Genomic DNA, 24,869 nt, shown 5'->3' with positions numbered 1-24,869 from the left:
GACTTAATCTATTATACCGGTGTTCTCCAGCTAAGTTTCCCTTTTGGTTGTGTGGTCAAAAATCAATACCCAGAGTCACTCATATTATAACAACATGAAATAAATAAATAAGAATCATAAATATTTCATGGATCTTGAATTTGTGGAAAAGAATTACCAAGGGAAAAGTAACAGAATAATTAGTCTTTATTTCATTGAAAAAAATTATTAAAATTGATAATCAATCAGATAATTAATCAAATTGGATCATATCATATCCTTATTTATCTGATTTACTTAGTGATGTGATTAGACGGATTCAAATAATTGAGTTATTAGATTCGATTTCTTCTTAACAGGTTCGGATTTTTCAACTTGGATTGAGATAAAATATGATCAATTGATAAGCCTACTTCAAACTAATACATCTTTGTTCATGAACTACCTATTTTAATAATTAACACCTTAGTAAATCAATAATACACATCCAACTATAGTATTGCTATCTTGGATTTAGTTTCTATCAAGTTGTTATCTTAACTTGATAGAGCGTTTGGGTTTGATGCATTTTGAAATTGATTTTGGTGATCCGAATCGTTTACTTTTTTAGATTCATTGAGTAGAATATTGATTAAAAAAAGGGTAAATTACATTGACACCCCCTAAGGTTTATATTTATTACAGTTTCCTCCCCCCACTTTTTGAAAATTACATCCCCCTCTCTAAGGTTTAAAATTTCATTACAGATTGTCCCATGAGGTTTAAAGTTTCATAACAGTTCTCCCCTTCCTGTAATGATCATCATACATAAAATTAAATTAACAAGGGGTTCAATGTAATTTTCTAAATGTGAGGGGGCTGTAATAAACATAAACTTCAGGGGATGTCGATGTAATTTACGCTTAAAAAAAAGATTCGTTAAGTAGAATATTGATTAAAAAAAATCAAAATAATTGGATATCAATAGTTATATATTTGAACCATATTTGTTTTTAAAAAAGTCAACGACAAATATAATTTCAAGAATAACTATCTATTTTTTGTAATGTAAATTTGATTCAAACATATAACTATCGATATCTGACAATTCTTGATTTTTTACATCAATATTCTATTCAATAAGTTTAAAATACGAAAATTTTAAATTATTAAAATAAAATTAAATTTATATAAATTCTACTGACGACTCAAATTTTGTCATGTTAAGATTTAAATATAAAAGAAGCTTAATCCTTCTATTTTTCCTGGCAGCCAATATGGATTTGACTAGAGACTGCGTTCTTTTCTACCCAACACCCCCTGTGCCATCACTTGTGATCTATTCTTCCAACGAGTTGACACAAATTAAATCAATTTTAATAGTTCAAGGTTTAAAATAATAAAATTCATAGCTCATTAAATAAAATAATATAAGTATAATAATTTAAGGGGTAAAATGACAATAAATAAAAATGTTAAAGGAATTAACAGTTTAGATTGACGTGAGCTAATATAATAAATAGATATATAAATTTCTTAAATTTGTCTAACCAATGACTATTGATAAAATCGAGTGAACAAAAAAAATTCATGCAGCCAACTAGTGGCGGAGCCACGTAAGGACTCGAGGGTCACGTGCCTCCCTAGATTTTGTATTTTTTTTTTATAAATATAAAGAAAATATTTTAAATAAAAAAAATTACAAAAATATTATTAAAGTGAAATGTCAATGACATTTTAAAAATTATGAAAATAATAATGGTTGTTATGATTGAAAATGAAGAGACTACTACAAACCATATTATCTATGAAAATTTTAAATGTAATGGTGATGTCATTATTATTGACATACAAGTATAAGTAATCTCACTATAAAGATATGAAATTTATTGGAGTTGCTAGTTACATTTGACATGTGAAGTTCACTCTCTATGTATTTATTTACTATTAGTTTGTGATATCGCATACTAATGATGACGTGATATTACCATTATATTAAATTTTTAATCAAATTTTGTATAAAAAAATAATTTATCATTATATAATTTATTTTAAGACTTATATCTATAAATTTTTATATTGTCCATGATACACTAATTATAAATAACATTATTTTTTTGATATTTCTCAAAATCAATTGCAAAAACTTGCATGAAATATTTTTATAAAAATTTTCGATATTGTAATTAGTAAGTGCCCCCTTAATTTAACTTTCTGACTCCGCCACTGCAACCAACCTATTTGCTAGAACTTAAAACTTAATTTGATTTAATTTGCAGGATGAAGTAAATTCTCATCAAAAAATTTTAACACCCTTCACAATTTAGAACATAGTGAGAAATTTTTTTTATTAATTTAAGATACTAACCGCTGAAATTTATTAATCACGATACAAAATGGCACAAATGTAATAATTGGAGAACAAGTGTAACACTTGGAGAAAGCAAAGTGAAATTTTCCACACCTTTTTATACTCCACCACTGGAAACAAAAAAACAAAAAAGAAAGGCCATAGTCACTTAAGCTCATATCATTGTTCACGGCAAACAGAGCAGTATTATGAAAGGAAGCAAATATATGATCACTGCAACAAGTAACACTCACTCAAAACCAGCCAAACGTGTATATAATGTTACAAAGTTGATTAAAACAAAAAACAAAAGCAAACAAAATACAACTAGCTCTTCATCCAAACATATTTCCTATAAATATGTTGTCAACATTGTGAACTCACTCATACAACAACAGTGGAATTTAATATATGCTCTCTGATAGACTAATATTCCAATGCACATTTTTTTGGGTTTCTTTAAGCTATCAAATGATTTAAATCCCCCACTCAAAGCCCCTATCCCCCTATGCAAATGCAGATTCCAGGCTTACTAGAACAAGAACACCAAGAGAAGCTTGTGGGCCATTAGAGACAAACTGAACTTCACAAAAAACATTGCACTATGGCCCGCAAATTTCAGGGTGTTCTGAAATTTTCTCATAGAAGAGCACACTGGCTTCTGCAGCAAGAACATCTCTCTCTGATACACTGTACACTTCTGAATCAGATATACAAAACCAATGAACGTCACCTCCTCCATCGTTTTTGGCTCTCACTCTTCTGTAAACAGTGTAATGCCCACCTGCAGCTCTTCCAAAGTGCTGGACAACAGAAACTAAACAGTATATATAATGTCGTGAAGGTGCCAAATGGCAATTCCCATCCACCTGCACCAAGACAGAAAGGCAAAAACAAAAATTATGAGTAGCAAAATACATGAAACAGCTCACCAGTTTGCTGTTTTAATGCAATAACAGGTTCTTAATTTACCAATAAAGAGACAAGGTTGAAAAGTTAGTACTTCAAAATATAATACGAATTTGAGGGGAGAAACTATTTAAATGAAAATCCCCCATTATTAGTTGAAGGCATGCGGGCGACTCGAGAAAATAACCAAGAGGTCCAACACCAAAATGTCATTTTGTTTCCATCAAAATAGTTTGACTCCTAGTGGATTGCAAAGGAGCATGAATGGAAAACCCAAATTCACAATTTCCATCAAGACAATGTTATTCAAATTAGAACACAATAAGAATGTCTGAATATACTTCAAGATTACAATTGTAACAGCCTAACTTGCTTATGTATTCTCCTATTTAATTTGTAACTTGTGTATGTAGTTCATCTATTATTTTGAGGTGAATTATATTCTATTATTGTAGTTCAAAACTAAAAGAGAAACAACTTTGGAATCTTTTATACTTTTTTTTTAACAAGTAAAGAACTAATTGATATATTTGGATTATTGACTTTATATTTTCTTTTACTACTCAATTCCATTCTAGTTTCCAATATCTTTATGGTTGTATAGTCCTGACATGTTCAAATAGTAACATTCAGCTTATATTTGTCCAGTAATAGATTAGGTTTGAATTTCCATGTGTTTCCACCATATTCTTTTGCCATTTCCACTTCCTACTGGACTGAAATGACATACCAAAACAAAATTTTGATTCTTGAATATAAAAAATAAATAAATAAATAAAAAATACTGCAAATTCAAGTACCCAGATTTAATTTTGACATACAATGCAGACAAGTTTTCATCCCACAATAATGACAAAGTAAATAGGTGGTTTCACATCTACTTTCAGATACATATTTGAGCAGTTCTCATTCCAAAAGATTTTGGAGATGAAAAATTTGAACACTAACAGCTGAAGAGTCACTCCAGATAGATTTTCTCAAAGATATATATATAATAAAATAAACCCGAATTTAAATTTCAATGTTGAGATCAAGCCCCTCATTTCTAGTACAAGTCCAAAGTAAACATATGAAACACTACACAGGCCTTATGGCATGAATCACATGGCCCAAGGGTAGCCAATAGTTGTTAGTTGTAAGAGAGAAGAAAAACAAATTCAAGTTTCTGTAGCTGCTTGATTTTTTTTTTTTTTTTTTTTGGGGGGGGGGCATATTTCTCATTAATGCCTCAACTAATTCCGCATTGTACATATCTTACTTTATTTAACACTAGAAATAAGTTACGACATTTATATTTAATCTATATTCAAACCAACCAAGCTTTCTATATAAGCAAGTAGGCAACTAACCTTGTTATCAGATTGCATTGTTATATCACCAACCATGATGTCTGAGCAACCTCCACTTTGGGGAACATTTGATTCTCCTTGAAAAGCTTGCCCATGGGTGTTAACAGAAATTTCAAATGCAGATTGTCCCAATTTCTCTGGAATCGCTGCTTTTGAATAAATGTTCTTCCCCATTTGCCCATAAATGCCATTTATCATGCTTGTATCAAGTTGCAGACGGAAGTGATTGTGGTAGGGCTGATGTTGCAGACTCTGCAAATTTTCTTCCCAGTTCTTTGTTCCCACACCACTCTTCATGAAGGGGTATATGCTCAAAATCAACGGAAATGATACATGGCCCTAGTATTACCAACAAAGCAATTACCAATGAAAATAATCAAAACCATCCTAGAGAATATTTCAGAAACAAACTAAAGTCCATCTAGAATACAAAACCTTGCCAGAAGAAGTACTGATCTAAAGATGGGAAATGGATGAATGTAGGCAAAATATTGATATATGAAAATAGGAGAGGTACGAGGCAATTAGAGTAACAAGAAAGAACTGTAGGAGATCAAAGATAATAATTTCTTTCACCCAAAATATAGTTTAAGACGTTGATAAATTAAATAGGGTAAATTACACTAACACTCCCCAGTTTATCAGAATTATAAGCACAAGCACACCCCATCAGGTTTCTTATACAAGTAACAGCCGTTACTTGACAAAATACAGCAACACCCCCTCCGTTAACTGTCCCTTAAAATACTAGATGGAAAATGCTAAAAAATTGTAACATGACTAATTTGCCCTTAGCCACCAAAATTTAATTATAATCATTTTGGGTAAATTACAATGATCTCTGCGGAGGTTTCTTCAACTGACAAACAAAGAAAACAAAACACAACCATGAGCCCTAAAAGTTCCAAATTGTTCTTGAATAGAGCTTTTCTAAAATAGACATTAGAACTTTTTTTTCAGACTTCCTTTCCTATATAGAGAATGTAAAAAATGATTCTTGCCAATGGCCTTGTGGCCTAGTGGCATGGGTGCAGCACTTGGGTGCTTGCAAGGGTGAGGTTAGGGGATCAACTCCCCCAGGTGCTAATCTAACAACTAATAACCAATTTTTGCCGATCCAAAAAAACAATTTTGATTCTTGCTATTTTGATATAATAAAATAAAAATGTATTTACAACTTAAAAAACAAAGAAATTGTTCTTTATATTTATCTATTGTCATGTGGCTCATGTCCCTATAGTATCATATCTTTATTTTTTTTAAAATTACCAAGTCGGCGTATCTATATCATGTCGTATTTGTGCTTCTTAGTATGACAGTCGTGGAGCAGCACTCATGGTCTTTGTTGGTGGAATCAGATGGGCATGAAGAATAGAGAAGGATCAAGCAACAATATAATTTGAAAGAAGAGATGCATTGATGGTTGTGGGCCTTGTGGAAAAAGCGGTAGTTGTCATGCTGATGGGACCATCATGAACAGGGGCACTGGGTTTTAGTTGAAGGGGTGGGCAGGGGGGCAAAGAGAAAGATAGAGTTGTTTCATGTAATTAGTTGACTTTTAATCAAAAAATTATTATTTTTAAATATGTTTTAAAGGTATTACATATCCTCCATTGTCCAACAAACTCTGACAATAGAGGTTGGATTGATTTCCATAAGGTTAGAGGCGTCTATCATTTGCGCAAATCTCAGGGAATGTTAATGCATTTTACCCATTCATTTTCTTAAACATTAAGTTAAATATAATAAATAAGAAACAGAAGAATGTAAAAATACGTACTTCATTAAACACCGTTAGCTCAGAACTTTAACAAGGGGTTCAGTATAAAATAAGCAAAACCCGAGAGGGTGTCCCTGTATTTATAAGAAACCTACGCGGGTATTTTTGCAGTTTACCCACTTAAATCCAAACAATACATGGATACAGTACCTGAAGTTTAACCATCTCTCCAAATTCATTCACTGAAACACGTTGCAGATGTATGCATAGAATCTGCAAATATATGATCACAGTTAGACTGATAGGCATGCATCGAAATAAAAAATATTGCCAGATGTAATAAGAAAGTGACACTATGCCAACACTCTCTTGATAAGAACTGATAGCAAAGTGCCCAATACTAGACAAGAAAATGAAGATACCACTTGCGAGGTTTTGCTAATTAGAACCTCTTCTCGGTGTTCACTTCCAGGGTTATACTACCCAGTATCAGTGAATGGGGTTCAATGAGGGTCATGAAAATTATACTTGTTCCCAGCGGTTTTTAATCAGTTAATTGAAAGAATTTAATCCATTGCCCAAGATAGTCGAGCTATGAAAAGCCCATAAACTACGAGAAAAAGGATCCGCATTAGCCTGTTTTCCTAAATCCTCCCTGCCTCTTGAGTGAATGTCCAAATCTATTTAATGACTGAACAGATCACCTTACAGCTATGAAGTACGGGTGTCAGGTGAAGGTATGTATCTAGAGGTCGGACTCATCAAACCGTAAATTTAAGGGTATGCGGACTCGGGAAAAAAATGTCATATTTTTATATTTTTAATCAAGTATGTGAGACAAAATAGTACTATATTATAACAATTATACAATAATATGTACATATAATAATAGTGTTATGCACAATTATATAAGAAGTGTCCATTGAAAAGTATCCGACACATATCTCATACCCTTGTCCGAGTGTCAGGTGTCCGACATGGATATTTGAATTATTTTGAAGAGTCTATGTAACATAGACCATCACTTCAAAATAGGTATTGTAGACGTATCAGACACATGAGGATATGGACACGTTGGGGACACAATTGAACATTAACCATTCGAATTATTTAATTAATTCGAATAGAATAAACTATTAATCATTTTTTTCGAATTTGTTGTCACCTGTACATGAATCATGGGGTGTAGTGTGTTTGGATAAGAGTGGATTTGATTATTTCTGATTGAACTTTAGAGGATAGGAGTCTTGGATTTGTGATTTGTTGGGGCACAAAACCTGGAACTCAGATTTTGGCCAGAGAGGTCAACCGGCTGAACGACCAGTCTATTGTCCACAGTTGATCCCCTCTGGGATCTCAATTTCATTATCAGAGCGGTCAACCGCTCTACACATGCCAGTTGACTGGTTAGTTCTGTCTGCATGTTGCGACATTGTTTTTAGGCAGAAACCTATGGGGGCCACCCCTACATTCCTTTTTGTTCGACGTAAACATCAAAACTGGTTCATTTTCTTCTTTCTCCTTTTCTCTCTCACACCCAAAACCCTACCCTAAACTTCTCTCTAGATTTTGAACATCAAAGACGTGGAGTTGATCTCTAGAGCAGGAAGAGGAGTTGTAGAGCTTCTCGAGAGCTTTGATTCTACCCGAATGGATTTTCGTCTTAGTATCATTTCAAGCCTTGAGGCAGGGGGTTTCTACCACTCACATGTATATCTATGGTTCTTTGTGTTATTTTCTTGGAATGAATACTAAAAACACCACTCACATGTATATCTATGGTTCTTTGTGTTATTTTCTTGGAATGAATACTAAAACATGAATTGTTCTCCTATTCTAGTTCTTTTATAGTAGAAATTAGAGATGAGCATGGTTGTGTATTTTGATTTCTCCCTACAAGGAGTCTCTTTGTAGTAGAAATTTCATGAACTATATATCTGAGAGTCTCAATTTGCTTAATTGCTCCATCAATCAGAAAATTTGTTTTGGTAAGAACATGGTTGTTCAAGATGAACTTGAAAGTAGAAATTATGAGAGGAAGTTTAACAACTATAAAGAATACGTTTTGTACCTTCGGACTACGTGCAATACTTAGTTGCTTGAAAGTATGTGAAAAACTGTTTGACCATGGCAGTGCTTCAAGAAGCGGAAGATTTTTGCAGTCACAAGAACCTTCTAGCTCACAACACCGCCTAAGTTTTCCAATATCTGTCTGACAAGAAAGGCACCAAAACCACATAAGACAACCTCAGAAAGCCATTATAATTTAGAAAAAGCTCAAGATGAAATATCAAGAAAATTAGGAACTCAATAAAAGGACCAGACTTAACTTAGTTATACAAAAGAATGGGATAATAAGAAGTAAAGACCCTTCAATTGAAACCATATCATGCAAGTGCCATAAGGTGGTTTTGGCAAGTGAGCTAGTAATGAACTGAGGACTGAGTAGTAAAAAAATGATAGCATTTGTAACAGAAGATTACCTCATTTTCAGCCATTGAAGATAAGTACTTCATTGCAGCAACATGCCAACAGTGGCTGCAGCAGTAATTCTCAAGTCGTTCTGCCACAAAGAATTGCTTCAAGCAATCCTCCAAGGAACATCTTGGCATCTAGGATTACATGCAAAAACAGAAGAAAGGTAATGTATTTATTATTGAAAAACATCACCACAAAGATGGAAACAAGTAAGGTTTAAACACATAACAAGAATCTCACATAAACATACAATGTTACCACCGTTACTAAGCATGGGCGAAAGATGCAAGCTATGAAAAAATTGAAAATCCAGAGAGATCTGCAAAATGAACAAAGTAATATATATTTTAATTATTACTCAATTTACAAAGTTACTGAGCATGAAATAAAAAAACAAAGAGTGCCATGTGAATGTGATGTAAAATAAAGAGATCTTCCATAAGAAAAATCAATACAGATGGCATAGTTGTAGTTCATAGGTCACAGCATCCAAAGAGCAAATATAGATCCAGTTAATTAAATGGTAGGATTTCATAATCAGTTCTTTCTAAGCAAATTGATCCAATTGCTAACATTCCATGCATACATTAGCCACCAATAACCTACTTGACTTTCAGGCCTTCACATGCAATAGAGATTTGTTCATATATGCTATAATAAAAGCAAGACCAATCAGAAGCAACTCAGTTCAGAAACATTCTTATGAGTACCATTCAACCTGAAACGAACAGCTTTCACAAGTTAAATTGCTGCCAAGAATTCCATCAAAAGGCCCTAAGAAACTTCGTTGCCATCTTTCCTGCTCACTTTGATCCACCCCCCTCTCTGGATGAAGAATCCTACAGTTACGAATGGCAGACACGTCTGCCAGAGAGCTACAAATTGGAACATAACAATTTGAAACTTCTTCTCTTAAAGAAGACAAAATATGAAAGAATGCTTCTTCAGCATCCTACACACAAACAACAACACATTAGGCAGCAGGTCATATAATTACTCCAAATCGTTCAAAATATAGATCACGAAAAAAATTCACCTGCTGGCTTGCTAGATTGAAGTTAGAAATGTAATGATTCATCACAAGCATTAATTTCCATGGACTCAATACCATTCTTCCATGTCGGACATTACATAATTCTGCAGAAATATAATGCTTATTACAAATTCACATTGAAAAAGACATTCTGTTTTTAACTGGCAAAAGGCTGAACCAGAATCAACATGTTACAAGCATAACAATACCAAACACTATAACCTGACTGACGCCGGACAACCAAAAGGAGAAGAATAGAGAGAGTTAAGAAGGAGAATCAAGAAGAAGATTAAAGAAGAATAAGAAATGAAACCTAGGAATCACCACCTAGGTTGTTTAAAGTCTACACAAAAACAAAACAAAAAAAGTCAACGGAGAAATTTAATTTTCATTCATCAAAAGCATCCCAACTCAGTACAATAGAAGCTATTTATAGGCAACTCCAAAACCCTAATGTTATGTTTGGTTGGGGGATTTGATGAGAGATTTGAAAAGGGAAAGGGAAAAAAGTGTGTGAAACTAGGCGAAATATATGTATGTTTTATTCACATTTTACATACCTTTTCCATTTCCCTTTCCAAATCCCTCCTCAAATCCCCCAACCAAACACAGCATAAAAAAAAACTAACCAAAAATAAAAATGACTAAGTAAACAATAAAACTCCAACAAATCAATAAATAAACAATACTAATATAAATCCATGAGCTTTACTTCTCCAACACCTTCACGATCCCCATCAACTGTCCCCAGCTGGAAAAAATTCTCCTCTGGAGAGTGGGAATGGTAATTTGCTCCCACAGATGTATCTCAAGTTGGCAAAGCACTTCAAAAGTCCAAATATGCTACAACAGGGGGGATGCAATGTCAGCGAAGTAATCTACGAAATTAGCAAGATGCAAGGAGACTCAGCGATATGCGTAACCAATGTAGGGTGTTGCAATGGGCTTTCAATACAGAAACAGCAGCAAGAGGTTGATTGTTGATGGAAAAGACAAACAACAGCAATGGCTTGTGACGAACTGACTAAACAACGTCAGAATCCGGTGAAGGCATGATGAGAATCCAACAAATGACAGACAGCTTTCAATAACAGTAAGGCAGTGTGACTGTAGAGAGGACAACAAAAAGCAACAAAGGTACACTGATGGTGCGGCGATGGTGCAATGGTAGTGATAGATCAAACTAGATCATATGAGGATGCAACTTTGGCTCATGATTGGAAGCAAAGATGACAGTCAACAAAAAAAATTATATTTTCTTTTTGTTTAGTTTTTATTTATCAAATGGTCAAAGCCATATGAAGATACTGAAGCTTGGGTAACCAGCTTAAGGAATGATAGAATATCACCCCCTATTTATAAATGAAGATTTAGGGTTTACAAGAAATGCAATTACAAGATGATCCCTGAGTGCTATCCCTGAGTGCATAAAATGATTACAGGCAGACCCTAGTGAACCTTTCGGCTAATATAATATGCTAACACTTAATATAATATGCTAACACTCCCCCTCAAGCTGGTGCGAAGATATCTCTCATGCCCAGCTTGCCTAATATGTCATGAAATGGTTTATTCCCAATCCCCTTGGTGAGAATGTCAGCAAGTTGTTCACCAGACTGGACAAAGGGAGTACAAATGATACCACTAGTGAGTTTCTCCTTAATGAAGTGGCGATCAATCTCAACATGTTTTGTCCTGTCATGTTGAACTAGATTGTGAGCGATGTTGATGGCGGCCTTATTATCACAGTATAACCGCATGGAGTCCGTCTGATCAATACCTAGATCACGCAACAATAATTTGATCCATAAAAGTTCACACACACCTTGTGCCATAGCTCTAAACTCAGCTTCTGCGCTTGACCTGGCAACCACATTCTGTTTCTTACTCCTCCAAGTAACTAGGTTGCCCCCAACAAATGTGCAATACCCTGAAGTTGATCTCCTATCAGTTACTGACCCAGCCCAGTCAGCATCTGTATAGGCTTCTACACGAAGATGATCATACTTTGAAAAATACAGACCCTTACCAGGAGCAGACTTCCAATACCTCAAGATTCTCATGACAGCCTCAAGGTGAATCTGATGAGGAGCATGCATAAACTGACTAACTATACTGACAGCAACAGCAATATCAGGACGGGAGTGAGATAGGTAAATGAGCTTACCCACTAATCGTTGATAGCTCCCCCTATCCACAACTTCTCCTCCTTCATCATCTCCTAATTTCTGATTGGGTTCCAGGGGGGTGGCACATGCCTTGCAGCCAAGCATCCCAGTTTCCTTCAACAGGTCAAGCGCATATTTTCTCTGTGAGATAAATATCCCATCTTTAGAGCGAGCAACTTCAATTCCCAGAAAATACTTCAAGCTGCCCAAGTCTTTGATTTCAAACTCTTTAGCTAAATATTTCTTCAACAGAGGTATTTCCCCACTATCATTGCCTGTAAGAACTATGTCATCTACATAAACAATAAGTGCTGTAGTCTTACCGTGTGAGGAATGTTTCACAAACAATGTGTGATCTGCCTGACTTTGTTTGAATCCATATTTAAACATAGCCTGAGTGAATCTCTCAAACCAAGCCCTTGGAGACTGTTTGAGACCATATAATGACTTCTGAAGTTTGCATACTTTGCCTTCTGTTTGATGATCCTCAAAACCCGAAGGAATGTCCATATATACTTCTTCTTCGAGGTCACCATGGAGAAAAGCATTCTTGACATCAAACTGATAAAGCGGCCAATCTAGATTAGCTGCTAGAGAGAGAAGTATTCTGACTGAATTCATTTTAGCCACGGGTGCGAAGGTCTCCTGATAATCAATGCCATATGTCTGAGTAAACCCTTTTGCCACAAGTCTTGCCTTGTAACGCTCAATAGACCCATCTGCTTTGTGTTTCACAGTATATACCCATTTACATCCCACAGGTCATTTGTCCGGAGGTAACTCAGTCAATTCCCAAGTGTCATTCTTCCTAAGTGCTTTCATTTCCTCAATCATGGCTAGTTTCCATTCAGAGGTAGCAAGAGCATCCTGAAAATGGTTAGGAATGCTAACAGAGGAAATATTGGACACAAACGCTCTATATGAGGATGACAAATGAGAGTATGATACAAACTGTGAGATAGGATGTTGAGTACAAGATCTCACACCCTTCCTCTTGGCAATAGGAACATCAAGATCAATGGACTCGAGAGATTCAAAGTTACCTCGACTCTCATCAGAAGCAGGAGATGGCAGTGGGGTAGCAGAAACGGTCCCGTGTATCCAGTTAACTTGTTTTCTGTCTATGTCTCGGACATAAACATGCCCGTCCGTATTCTTGGTGACAGTGGGTTCTATAGTCCCAGTAGAAGAGAGGGGTTCAAGAACAACTGGTTCCACCATAGGAAGCACAGTAGTAGAGGGTGGTGCAAGAACAACTGGTTCCACCATAGGAGGCACAGGACTCACTTCACACCAAGGCTCCCCCGGAAATGAGGACGGTGACACCGGAGAGGACAAGAAATAGGACTGGGATTCAAAGAAAGTGACATCCATGAACACAAACCACTTACGAGAAGAAGGGTGGTAACATTTATACCCCTTTTGAGTAGGAGAGTAACCAAGGAAAACACACTTGAGGGAGCGAGGGTCCAACTTACCACGAGAGGGAGAGTGATTATGGACAAAACAGACACAACCAAATATTTTGGGAGGAATAGAAAACAAGGACGGAGAACCGAGGAGGACGTGAAGCGGAGCCTGTTTGTCCAAGACCTGGGTAGGGAGACGATCAATAAGATGGGCAGCGGTGAGAATAGCGTCGCCCCAATAGGGCCGAGGTACATTCATAAAAAAACACATGCACCGAGCCATGTCAAGAAGGTGCCGATTCTTGCGTTCGGCCACCCCATTTTGTTGAGGGGTATTGGTGCAAGAGGTCTGATGGATAATGCCATGAGTAGAGAAATATTGTCCTAACCCAGAATCTATGTATTCCCCACCATTATCAGAACGAAATATTTTGATAGTGGCCCCAAACTGAGTACAAATCATCTTATGAAAAGTGCGAAACACAGAGAAAACCTCACTCTTATCTTTCATGAGATACACCCAAGTAGCACGAGAAAAATCATCAATAAAGGTAACAAACCAGCGATGACCTCTCACAGACAGAACACGAGAGGGACCCCAAACATCAGAATGTATTAATGAAAAAGGAACGAAGCTTTTATTCAAACTGGGAGCAAAAGAAGCTCTATGTTGTTTTCCAAGTTGACAAGACTCACAAAGAAAGTCAGACACATGATGATTTGCGAAACTAGAAGGAAATAAATGCTTAAGTAAATGAAATGAGGGATGCCCAAGACGCCGACGCCACAGCCATAAATCAGCGGGGGTAGTAGAAGACGTGGTGGAAGAATAAGCAAGTTTGTCCGGTTGATCTAGGAAGTAGAGACCATTTTCTGCACTACCACTGCCAATCGTCCTCCCCGTGACAAGGTCCTGAAAAAGACAATGATCAGGAAAAAACGTCACACTACAATTCAAATCTTGGGTAAGACGACTTAAGGATAACAGATTAACAGAAAACCTGGGAACATGGAGAACAGAAGATAGATGTATGGTAGGAGTGACTTGGACTAAACCTTTTCCAGAAATGGAAGAAACGGTACTATCGGCAATCCTAACTTTGTCCTGACCTGAAGAGGGCTTATAGACAGAGAAAAGATCAGAAGAGTCAGACATATGATCTGAGGCACCAGAATCAATAATCCAAGGCAAGGATGTATGACACAGGAAAGCACAAGGAGAAGATGCTAAGTTACCTGAGCGGGCAAAGGACGAGGAAGCGGTACTGAGAGCAGTAGAAGATCGGCGGTCCAACAATTGGCGCAAAGCATCCTCCAGCTCAGTATCAGAAGTTTGGGTAACAGAAGTAGAATTAGAATCAAGGGTATCAACGGCACTAGACTGATGAGCCCGGGAATAGGAACCACGTCCTCTAGATTGGCCTGACCGACCTTCCTCGAGAACCAGACCGATCACCTCAACCCCCGGATGGAGTCCCATGAAGCTTCCAACACGTCTCACGAGTATGCCGCGGCTTCTTGCAATAATCACAGAATACAGACTCCTTATTAGCAGACGGAGGAGGCAGGCTGAGGCCATCTCGAGGAGTAGACAGTAATGCAGAACAGTCAGTAGAGACAGGGGACATCATGGCAGACCGGCGACTCTCCTCATTTTGTACATAGGCAAATGCCTCCTGAAGTGAAGGAAGAGTATCCATACTCAGAACTCGACCCCTAACTGGATCATACTCCACATTTAGGCCGGCCAAAAATTTAAAGACCCGTTCCCGTGCGATGAACTTTTTGTACCCGATAGAATCAATAGGGCAAACGGGCTTATAGTCTTCCAGGTGGTCAAGGCGTTTCCAGCCGTTGGTGAGGAAAGTGAAGTACTAAAGAACAGTTTGCTCCCCCTGAAGTGAGCTCTCAATAGAGCGGCGCAACTCAAATGCCTGTGAAAAATTTCCTTTGCAGGAATAGGTAACAGCCACAGCCTCCCAAACGTCCTGGGCGGTCTCCATAGACAAGTAGCCCTCACCAAGTTCTGGAACCATCGAATGGATAAGCCAACTCATAATCAAAGAGTTGGTAATCTCCCATTGGTCATAACCTGAGTCAGTGGTACTAGGTGCCTGTATCCTGCCATCAACATACCCCATCTTCCCTCTGCTTTTCAAAAACAAAGTCAAACTTTGAGACCATGCTAGGTAGTTTTGACCATTAAATAGAGAGGTGGTGATTTTCATACTAGGGTTGGGGTTCTCAGTCATGGTAGTAGGTAGAATGGGACTCTTATTCTTTGGTGTTTGAGAAGAAGGGACACACTAGTGGAATCTGTCATGGATACAACACTACCGAACCCGCAACAAAACTAGTGACAATCACAAACCCGGAAGGTGGTAGTGAGATAACAGGCACAATGACTACTATAATGACATAACAAAAAATTAAGAAATCATTTTTTATATATATATATATATTGATTTATTTATATATACATGTATTTATATATATATATTTATATATATATCAGCATATATATATATTTATATATATCAGGTTATATAGATACCAGAGTGACGAAGACGAGGGAGATGAGGACGGCGAGGGCGATGACGGCTGGAGGAGATCGACGGGCTGAGGCGAAGCAGACGAGCCGACGAAGCAGACGAGCAGACAAGCTGAGGGACGAAGACGAAGCAGACGAAGACGATACAGACGAAGACGAAGACGACAGAGGACGGCTGGAGGAGATCAACCCAGCAGATGATCCAATTAGGTACGTTTTGAACCCTAACCCTAGAGGTGTAGCTCTGATACCATGAAGCTTGGGTAACCAGCTTAAGGAATGATAGAATATCACCCCCTATTTATAAATGAAGATTTAGGGTTTACAAGAAATGCAATTACAAGATGATCCCTGAGTGCTATCCCTGAGTGCATAAAATGATTACAGACAGACCCTAGTGAACCTTTCGGCTAATATAATATGCTAACACTTAATATAATATGCTAACAGATACAACCACTTTGATTTGATTCATACGATAGTGATGATGGTTAAAAACAAGAAGGCCGTATCAAGAAGGCAACCACGATCAAATAGAAATGGTAGATCTATTTTAGCTCTGATACCAAAATCGATGCCAGACAATCAAGAAGAGAAGAACAACGCATGCGCGTGAGAGAGAGAGAGAGAGAGAGAGAAAAGACCGAAGAAGATTAGAGAAGAAATAAAACCCAGAAATCACCACCCAGGTTGTTAGGAGTTAAAAACAAGAAGGCCGTATCAAGCAGGCAACCACGATCAAATAGAAATGGTAGATCTATTTTAGCCCTGATACCAAAATCGATGCCAGACAATCAAGAAGAGAAGAACAACGCATGCGCGTGAGAGAGAGAGAGAGAGAGAAGACTGAAGAAGATTAGAGAAGAAGAAATAAAACCCAGAAATCACCACCCAGGTTGTTAGGAGTTAGACCTCCTCCCCCCCCCCCCCCCACAAACAAACAAAAAAAAAAAATCTCAACAAATAAATTTCATTTTCATTCATCAAAAGCATCCCAAATCATTACATTAGAAGCCTATTTATAGGCAACTCCAAAACCCTGAAGGAAACTAACTCAAAAAAATGACAATAAATAAATAATAAAACCCAACAAATTCAAAAATAAACATACTGATACAATAAATTCCAGAGTCTTATTCATCCTACACCTTCACAATCCCCATCAGTGACACTTTCTAGTCACGTCAGGCTAGCTCCTATTTCACAGACCAGTTTGCAAACCAAGTTAACAAGATCATATCGAACAATTTTTGCCAAGCATAAGCAACACCAAAACATATTATGATGACTGATTAATTGATACATAGCCAACTATACAATTCAAATAACATACTAAATTATTGCTATTTAATCAAAAGAAATAAATATAATGTTACAATTCTAAGTAAGCACTACAAAAATATACTTTTGTTTTGTATTATTATTTCTTCCATTTTGATACGTTATGTGAGCTAACTGAATAAGTTAATAGTTGAAGTAGTAAACAAATAGTCATTGTTTAGTATCATTATGAAATCTATGACCACATACAGGGGTGGAGCCAGAATTCCTCCAGTGGGGAGGCCAAGAAGCCAGAAGGACGACATGGGCAGATCCCAGCGAAAGTCAGTCACATGGATCGGGTTTTATTTGATTAAATAATTATTAACTATTACTTAATATAGGCCAATTGGCTCAAAATTACAAGATATTAGTCTTAATTTAAACATTATTTGTATGGTTTTTATAGTTGAATAGGTCAAAATGTATGAATTCACAGATACAAATGTAAGGTGATATTCGGTAATAGTTGATGAAATTTTAATGTAATTAACATATTTTCCATTCAACTTGTTAAAATAATTTTTATATAACTTCAGTTTAAATATTACACAATATTTTTAGGTTCATAAAGCTTCACAAGTGGTCCAATTATAAAGTAAAGGAAATCATGTAAGAAACTAATTTATTTTCTCTAGCACATTTTAATTGCTTTTAATAAAACTCTTTTGTTTAATATAATTTCACACCAATCAAGTAGACCATATTATTCGTTTATTGTAAGGGTTTTGATTATGAATGACTTGTCAGCAAGGGCCAAATTAAATTTTTCAATGATGTTAGGTGACCATCTTTTCTTATCAATGCAGTGTTGATACATAAAATAATAAATAAAGCATGGTTGAAAATGTGGTCATCATAGTATCATTGTAAATGTTTATGGTATATTACATGTGTGATTAAATTTTGGAAGACAACTCTCACATAGAGTGGAGAATTTTTGGGAGTACCAGATTAAATTTTTTTTTTTTTTTTTGGGGGGGGGGGGTGGGGCATTACATAAGGTACAAAAAGAAAATTAAAAATAACACATACAAATGGGATTTTACAAAACATTGGAAGGGCCAGGACCCCCCTCCCTCTGACCAAATATATGATAATGTTGAATTTGTATCACGCAGCAATCCACGCAATGAAATGTTGGACCATGTTATTATTGAAACAACTTCATATCTTATTCATTTAGTCATTTCACATTTTTATTGTGCGGTGGAAGTTTGGAACTTCACATAATCATGTTGGTTTCAAATAAGGGTTTTAATACACAACATTCTAGGTCCTTGGGATGCACAATAGGTTATGTTACATGGAATCTTCTATTTCTCCCAAAGTACTTGTGTCCGCCAGATATGACAACGATATGGGTTTGATGTATGTGTCCAACACTTGTACCAAAAAAGACAAAGGTAAGTGACCAAATCTTGTACTCACATTTGCTAGTAAATAAACATTTTTGGCCTCTCACATGGATAAGATATAGAAATTCTATATTTTTCCTAAATGCTATTTCAAGCATATTTCTACATAATTTACAAGATTTTATCTAAGAATATCATACAATATGTAATGTTTGTATGTCCATGGCTTATCCCCTTACCCATATCCAGCTTTTGGATACATACTATGAAGCACAGACACTTCAACACAAGTGTCATATCCTTGTCAGACACACGAACATTTCGGCAACACACAAACACAGCGAGGACACATATGGGACACACCACATGGCGTGTCTCCTTATTTAATTAATTTATTTTTAGGAAACACACCGGGGACACACTAAAAACATGCCAAGTTGTCTTTTATCTCATTTTATTTAGTGATTTTGATGAATGTTAAATATTTATTATTTTTTTTTCTTAGATTTAAATACTTAATAGATCATCCATAAAATAAAAATAAAAAAAAGATATAAGTGTTAATATAAAAGTGTTTTTTTTTTAATAAAAAAAATATAGAAATAGAGTTAAATTTTGTTAATATTGATTGTTTGTGGATGTAATATTAATCTAGATATAACAAATAAAAATACATGAAAACATATTTTATTATTGTGTCCCCGCCATGTCAGTGTCTCCATTTTTTTGAAATTGCCATGTCCCGTATCCGCATATGTGTCTATGTCCGCATCCATATCCATATCTGTATCCGCATCCATACCCGTATCTATATCCGTATCCATAATTCTTAGAATACATATCTCAATATTCTAAGATTTAGGTTGATGAAGATCTAACGTTTGAATACTCACCTGCACCCAATAGTCGTACCCAATTCCATGTAACATAAGCAATAAGTATTTCTACATGCTATCTACTTGAGACTTTCTCCTATCGCCAACTAGTCTTTCTGAGTTTGGCCTCAATATATAAAGGTTTGACATTAAGCTGAGATACAATTGTACAATGATGACATACTTCAAACCCAAGGTTAACCTCATATAAAAGTGATATGCATCGTTGATTCAAGTTCACATCCAAGTTTTTCTTATTGTCATAGTTTCGTGAATTTACAAAACATTTTCAAAGTTTCACAAATAAAAATAAGCTTATTGTCGGTACTAAGTCGTGTCATGATAGGGAACTTGCCATGCCTCTAACAAAACCAATTTATTAATCCAAAGTTGGTGAAAAGGGTCAAGCACATATTGAATGGAATTAAAAATCGTAGTAGAGAGCCCAATCCAGCCCAATGGTAAGTAAGCAAATTTATTATGAAGAAAGTGAGTCCAGTTATCTTGATTTCTCTAGGTAAGAATTTCACTAATTGAACATGAAAATGGAATCTTGCCTCTTCTTCACCCAAAGAGTTACAAGAAGAACAAATTTATGGAATGAATTTTTTTGCTAAGTAAACGGAATGGGTGTCTAATGGCAATTTCATCAATAAGAAGCTATCCTACACACTTCACACAATTTGTGACAAAATACTTTTTGGGTAAAGTTAGCCACAATAATATTCTTACCACAAAAAATGGTATCACTTAGTTTAATCTTATTCCACCAAGGGGAAAGAAGCAATTCTTGAAGGTGCTACTTGACATTCAGCTGGAAAGTTACTTCTGTTATTGTCATAAGCTTAACAGCAAGGAGCTGACCTTTTCCAATGGAAAATAAGCTTAGATTGATGAAGGATAATTACATAACATTCTAATTGGGTTAAGCTCTTTAATGCGCTTTTCGAAGACTAATTTCAATGGAAACATTCTAACAAGTACTAGAACCCACATGGATAGTTCCAAGCTTTATATCTTTATCTCTCTATGTTAGAAGTTCCCCATTGGATACTTTATGTTGGTCATGCATATAATTTAAATAGTTTAGATATGCTCAAGATAATGTTAGGATGCATAACCAACATTTTATTTCATCAAGGGATTTACTACCAGGTCATGTTGGAAAGGGTACTAGAAATGTCGTCAAAATGTTTGAGAAATGTTGTCAAAGTATGTGAAATTATGAAATTGTAACTTTAAAAAATATTCAAGAAGTATCAAAAGACATTTGTAGGAGTATCCCAGTAAGTGTCAATATCTGAAACGTGTCCGTGTCCGTGTTGGATACGGCTCCACCCTAGAAGTGTCTATGTTGCTTAGTCGGGAAACAATTATTTCACCCAGGTAGATAAAAAAAAATTGCAATTTTTGCAAGGTATTATGTCCATGAGACCAGCGCTTGGAGGAAGAAAGTGTGCAAGAAAGTGTAGGGATTGAAAATCTAATGAAAGCTCCAAAGAAAATCTGATAAGGATGGGCAGAACTCAAAAAGGAAAAGCAAAAAAAAAAAAAATGTGTGCAAGAAAGGGTAAGGGTTGAAAATCTAATGAAAGTTCCAAAGAAATTCTGATGAGGGTGGGTAGAACTCAAAAGAAAGGGGGGGGGGGGGGGGAAATGTATGCAAGAAAGGGTGGTAGGGGTTGAAAATCTAATGAAAGTTCCAAAGAAAATCTGATGAGTATGGGCAGAAGTCAAAAGAAAAAAGAAGAAAATAAACAAAATTTTCTTGAGTGTCCATTTTAGTACAGCTCTGAAGAGTCATAATATATTAAAAATTCTAGACTTGTGGGTTCAAAAGAAAATGGATATCTACCAAGAGCACTTCTTCTCTACTGCACAGTTTTTCAGTCTTGAACAGCTCTGCAAGGCCCCTTATGGTTCTACTTGTCATTATGTGGCTCCAAGTACGAGGTTCTTTTCTTATTCATGTTGTATTTTATTTTTTTTATTTTTTTATTTTTTGATAAACAAATATTGTGACGTTTGTTGCCCTCACAAGCTTCACATTTTTGTTGCCTATCCTCTAAATATGGAGAGGTGTGTTTCTTGGTTTACATTTCAACCTGTTAGAAATTTAAACTTAACCCCCCAAAAAACAAAAATTAACAAAAATAAGTAAATAAAATTGAAATAGCTCCCTTCTACAATTAAAAATTCAATGCACCTTAGCATTCAATGAGTGTTCCTAAATAATCTCACTTATCATTTATTCAACTATTTCATTTTACCAAGTTCAATGTTAGCCAGATTAGTCAAAATTTATAGATTTCGATGAAGCATGACATTATTTGTAACAAGTAGTTTTGTTGGTGGGTGAATTAGATACAATTTATTCATGATATGGGTTGTATTGTTGTTAATCTGAATTCAGCAAATCAATCTATTAATCCCCAAAACCTGTCCCAGTTTTGTAACAAACAATATATTTTGAGTCAAACTTTAACACTCACACAAAGCCATCACCCAGCACTATCCATCAACATGGTTGCTCAAAGGTGTGCATTGGGCAAAGATGCATACTGAATATCAACATTGTCAACACAAAGACAGATGTCACAATAATAGCAAGCATATTCCAAAATTCAGTAACTAAGACCTAAATTCAATTCAAAAAAATAAAATAAAATAAAATAAAAATAAAAATAATTTTACACTACCTTCCATCAAAGAAGCCAAGGCAACTGTAAGTGGCAAGCTTTCAACCCATTCTTCACCCAACAAAGATTCAAATTCCTCCTCAGTCTTTCGAAGAAAACTTTGAAAGCAAGAACAGCTAGCCAGAGCCTGTAAGAAAATCCACAATAATCAAAAGTTGAAACAACATATAACTCATTGAAACTACCACATATGAGAGAAATAACAGAAACCCAGTTGATTAAAATTTGTTATACCTGTAAAATCACATTTAGGAAGCAATTGTTGCCAAGATTTTGCAATCCTGGTACCATCCACTTGTTCTCCAAAGAAGTATCTCTATCAGAGGACCAGGGTAAGCAATTAAAATTCCTAATTTTACCATCTCTCACAGCCAAGACCAAACCAGCAACACCCAATAAACTAGCCACTGATATGTGAAACCCAGAAGCTGAAACCCACTTCACATTGGACAAAGTTCTAAACCCATATTTGAATTTGTGAATTAATGCGATAATATCCAAGTTGCCTTCAATTTTCATTGTGATTGGGATCAAAGTGAAGTGATGCTCTTCAACCACCAAAGGACTGAAATATAAGACCTAATATATACCCAAAAAAAGATACATATGAGCACATGACAACGTAGAGATTATATGATCGTATGCGTGTAATAATAAGACTGGGTTCTAACAGTGTTGAAGGGCAAAAAGAGCTGCAAAACTTACGGGAGAAAGGTCAGGGTTCCTCAACAACAACAACAACAACAAAAGCGAATAATGGGTTTAACTTAGGCGAAAAGCGGTGGAGTTGAGTTGTGTTGTGTTGTGTTGTGTTCTGCTCAATTGAACAGAAGGCGCGCTTGGAATCTGGTTCCCGCAAACCCCATATGGCGATGTGTTAGGGATCTTCAACTTCAGTCAAAATCAAACTCGAACTCAAACTCAAACTAGACCATCTCCAACCCATCAAATTGAAATTTGGAAAAAAATTGGTGAACATGGTATTTCAGCCTCTCATCAAACTGGTATCAACTGAAAAGGGTTTTTTTTGTTATTATTATTAATTAAGGAAGGTTTTACGGTGTTTTAGAAAGATAGATAACAATTAATTTTTTTTCACTTTTGATTTTTTTTTTTTTTTTTTTTTTATTGTGAGACGTGATACGACTCAAAATAAATTAAAAATTGATCTTTGACTTTTTATTCATGTTCCCAAATAGCCCCTAAATCTTACAAATAATTATTAATGAATGATCAGATTGATGACCAGTCAATCAATTGAGTGAATGATCGGATTGGGAAAAATTTGAATAAAATTTATACTAGGCCTAACAACCAACCGGTCATCCTCTCTATGGACCAATTGTTTGATGAAAATTGAAAATTTAACATTAAAACGCTTGCCAGTGGATGAAGTTTTTAACTCAATTTTTTACTAAAATTTAATTATAAAAAATTTAAAAAAATAAGAAAAGTAAGCATTAGATATGCTCTAAGGTAATTTCCCAACAAGTTAAATAACCTACTTATTGGTTTATTGTCTTATTTTTCTTATATGTTCCACAACGAACGGGATTTTTCCAGCTTCATTCCAACAATCCAAACCATTTACTTTTTAAAACAAATCGAGTAAAATATATTTACAAAAACTTAAGTTAATTAGATATCGATATCTGTTCATCAAGACGTATTGGTATCTAAAAAATTACTTGCAAAAATTTAAGTCAATCGAATATCAGTATCCATTTCATCAAGTCATGTTTGTATTCAAATTTATATTTAAAATTAAATTTACTATTTAATTTTTGAGATACAAATATGTCTTGATGAAAGGGATACTGAGATCTGATTAATTTGAATTTTTACAGGTATATTCTACTCGATATTTTTTAAAAAGTGAAATGTTCAGATCGCTGAATCAAACCCGAAAAAGGCTCCATTAGTTGCGCAATAGTGGCTACTGCGCAACAGCCTCCCCATCCCTTCTTCATAGTAAGTATAAAAAAATAAAATGGGTTAATTCGTGAAAAGTCCAATTTAAAGAGGGTGTCAGACATTAGGTCCGCTAAGGTTTTTTTTTTTTTTTCTTTTTTTTGTGAGAATTATACACTTATGTGAAAATATTGTGGTGAGAAGTATGTTTTGTTATTTTATAGGATATTTTGTTTCTAATTTTGCCCTTTTCATTTTTATTAACACCTATCTATTTTAAATTTCTATCTGTTTGAAATTCCATTTGTGAGAAATTTCTTTTATGTTCAAATTTTATTTTTCCCATTTTTTTCTATTTGTTCGAAACTAAGTCCTTCAACATCACAAATTCTCAAAAATCATAATCAAAGAAATTTTGGCCAAACATCACTTTCTCTCTCTTGTTCTTTCTTTCGTTTCCTACATTTTCTTATCAACCAAACAATACCTGATGTACAAAGAAAAATTACGAGAGAGAGAGAGAGAAATAGACAAATCTACGAATAGAAGAAGTCTTAAAAATAGGGGAAGACGTGGTGGTATAGCGTTTTTGAGGTTATCTTTCTTTGTGGCCCGGTGGAGCTCCATCACTGGTGAAGGCGAGTACCAAACAAGCTCATTGTCTTATTCTATTTTGCTATTACCAATCGAATTGGTCAATCTGTTCAGATCTCTCTTTAAATCTCTCTAAAGTAGAGTTGTTGGCGGTGGTGGAGATATGGGTTTCAACGAAGCTAGTGAC

The 24,869-nt window shown here is 35.4% G+C and overlaps 1 protein-coding gene across 1 annotated transcript; it reads right to left on the bottom strand.

The window, feature by feature from the left end:
- Positions 1-2,536: 2,536 nt before the first annotated feature.
- UBP27 (ubiquitin-specific protease 27) lies at positions 2,537-23,218 on the bottom strand. Its single transcript, XM_028271549.2, has 11 exons — positions 22,883-23,218; positions 22,412-22,756; positions 22,178-22,304; positions 9,801-9,901; positions 9,483-9,716; positions 9,015-9,083; positions 8,770-8,898; positions 8,358-8,498; positions 6,497-6,559; positions 4,567-4,905; positions 2,537-3,177 (listed from the first exon to the last, which is right to left on the bottom strand). Exons 2-11 carry the CDS (start codon positions 22,694-22,696, stop codon positions 2,911-2,913), a joined length of 1,755 nt encoding a protein of 584 aa, XP_028127350.1. The 5' UTR covers positions 22,697-22,756; positions 22,883-23,218; the 3' UTR covers positions 2,537-2,910.
- Between the last annotated feature and the right edge of the window lie 1,651 nt (positions 23,219-24,869).

The sequence above is a fragment of the Camellia sinensis genome, chromosome 1 (genome assembly GCF_055761805.1).
Source record: "Camellia sinensis isolate YWXY chromosome 1, ASM5576180v1, whole genome shotgun sequence".
NCBI classification, from domain to species: domain Eukaryota; kingdom Viridiplantae; phylum Streptophyta; class Magnoliopsida; order Ericales; family Theaceae; genus Camellia; species Camellia sinensis.
This window is presented reverse-complemented; position numbering and strand designations above follow the sequence as displayed.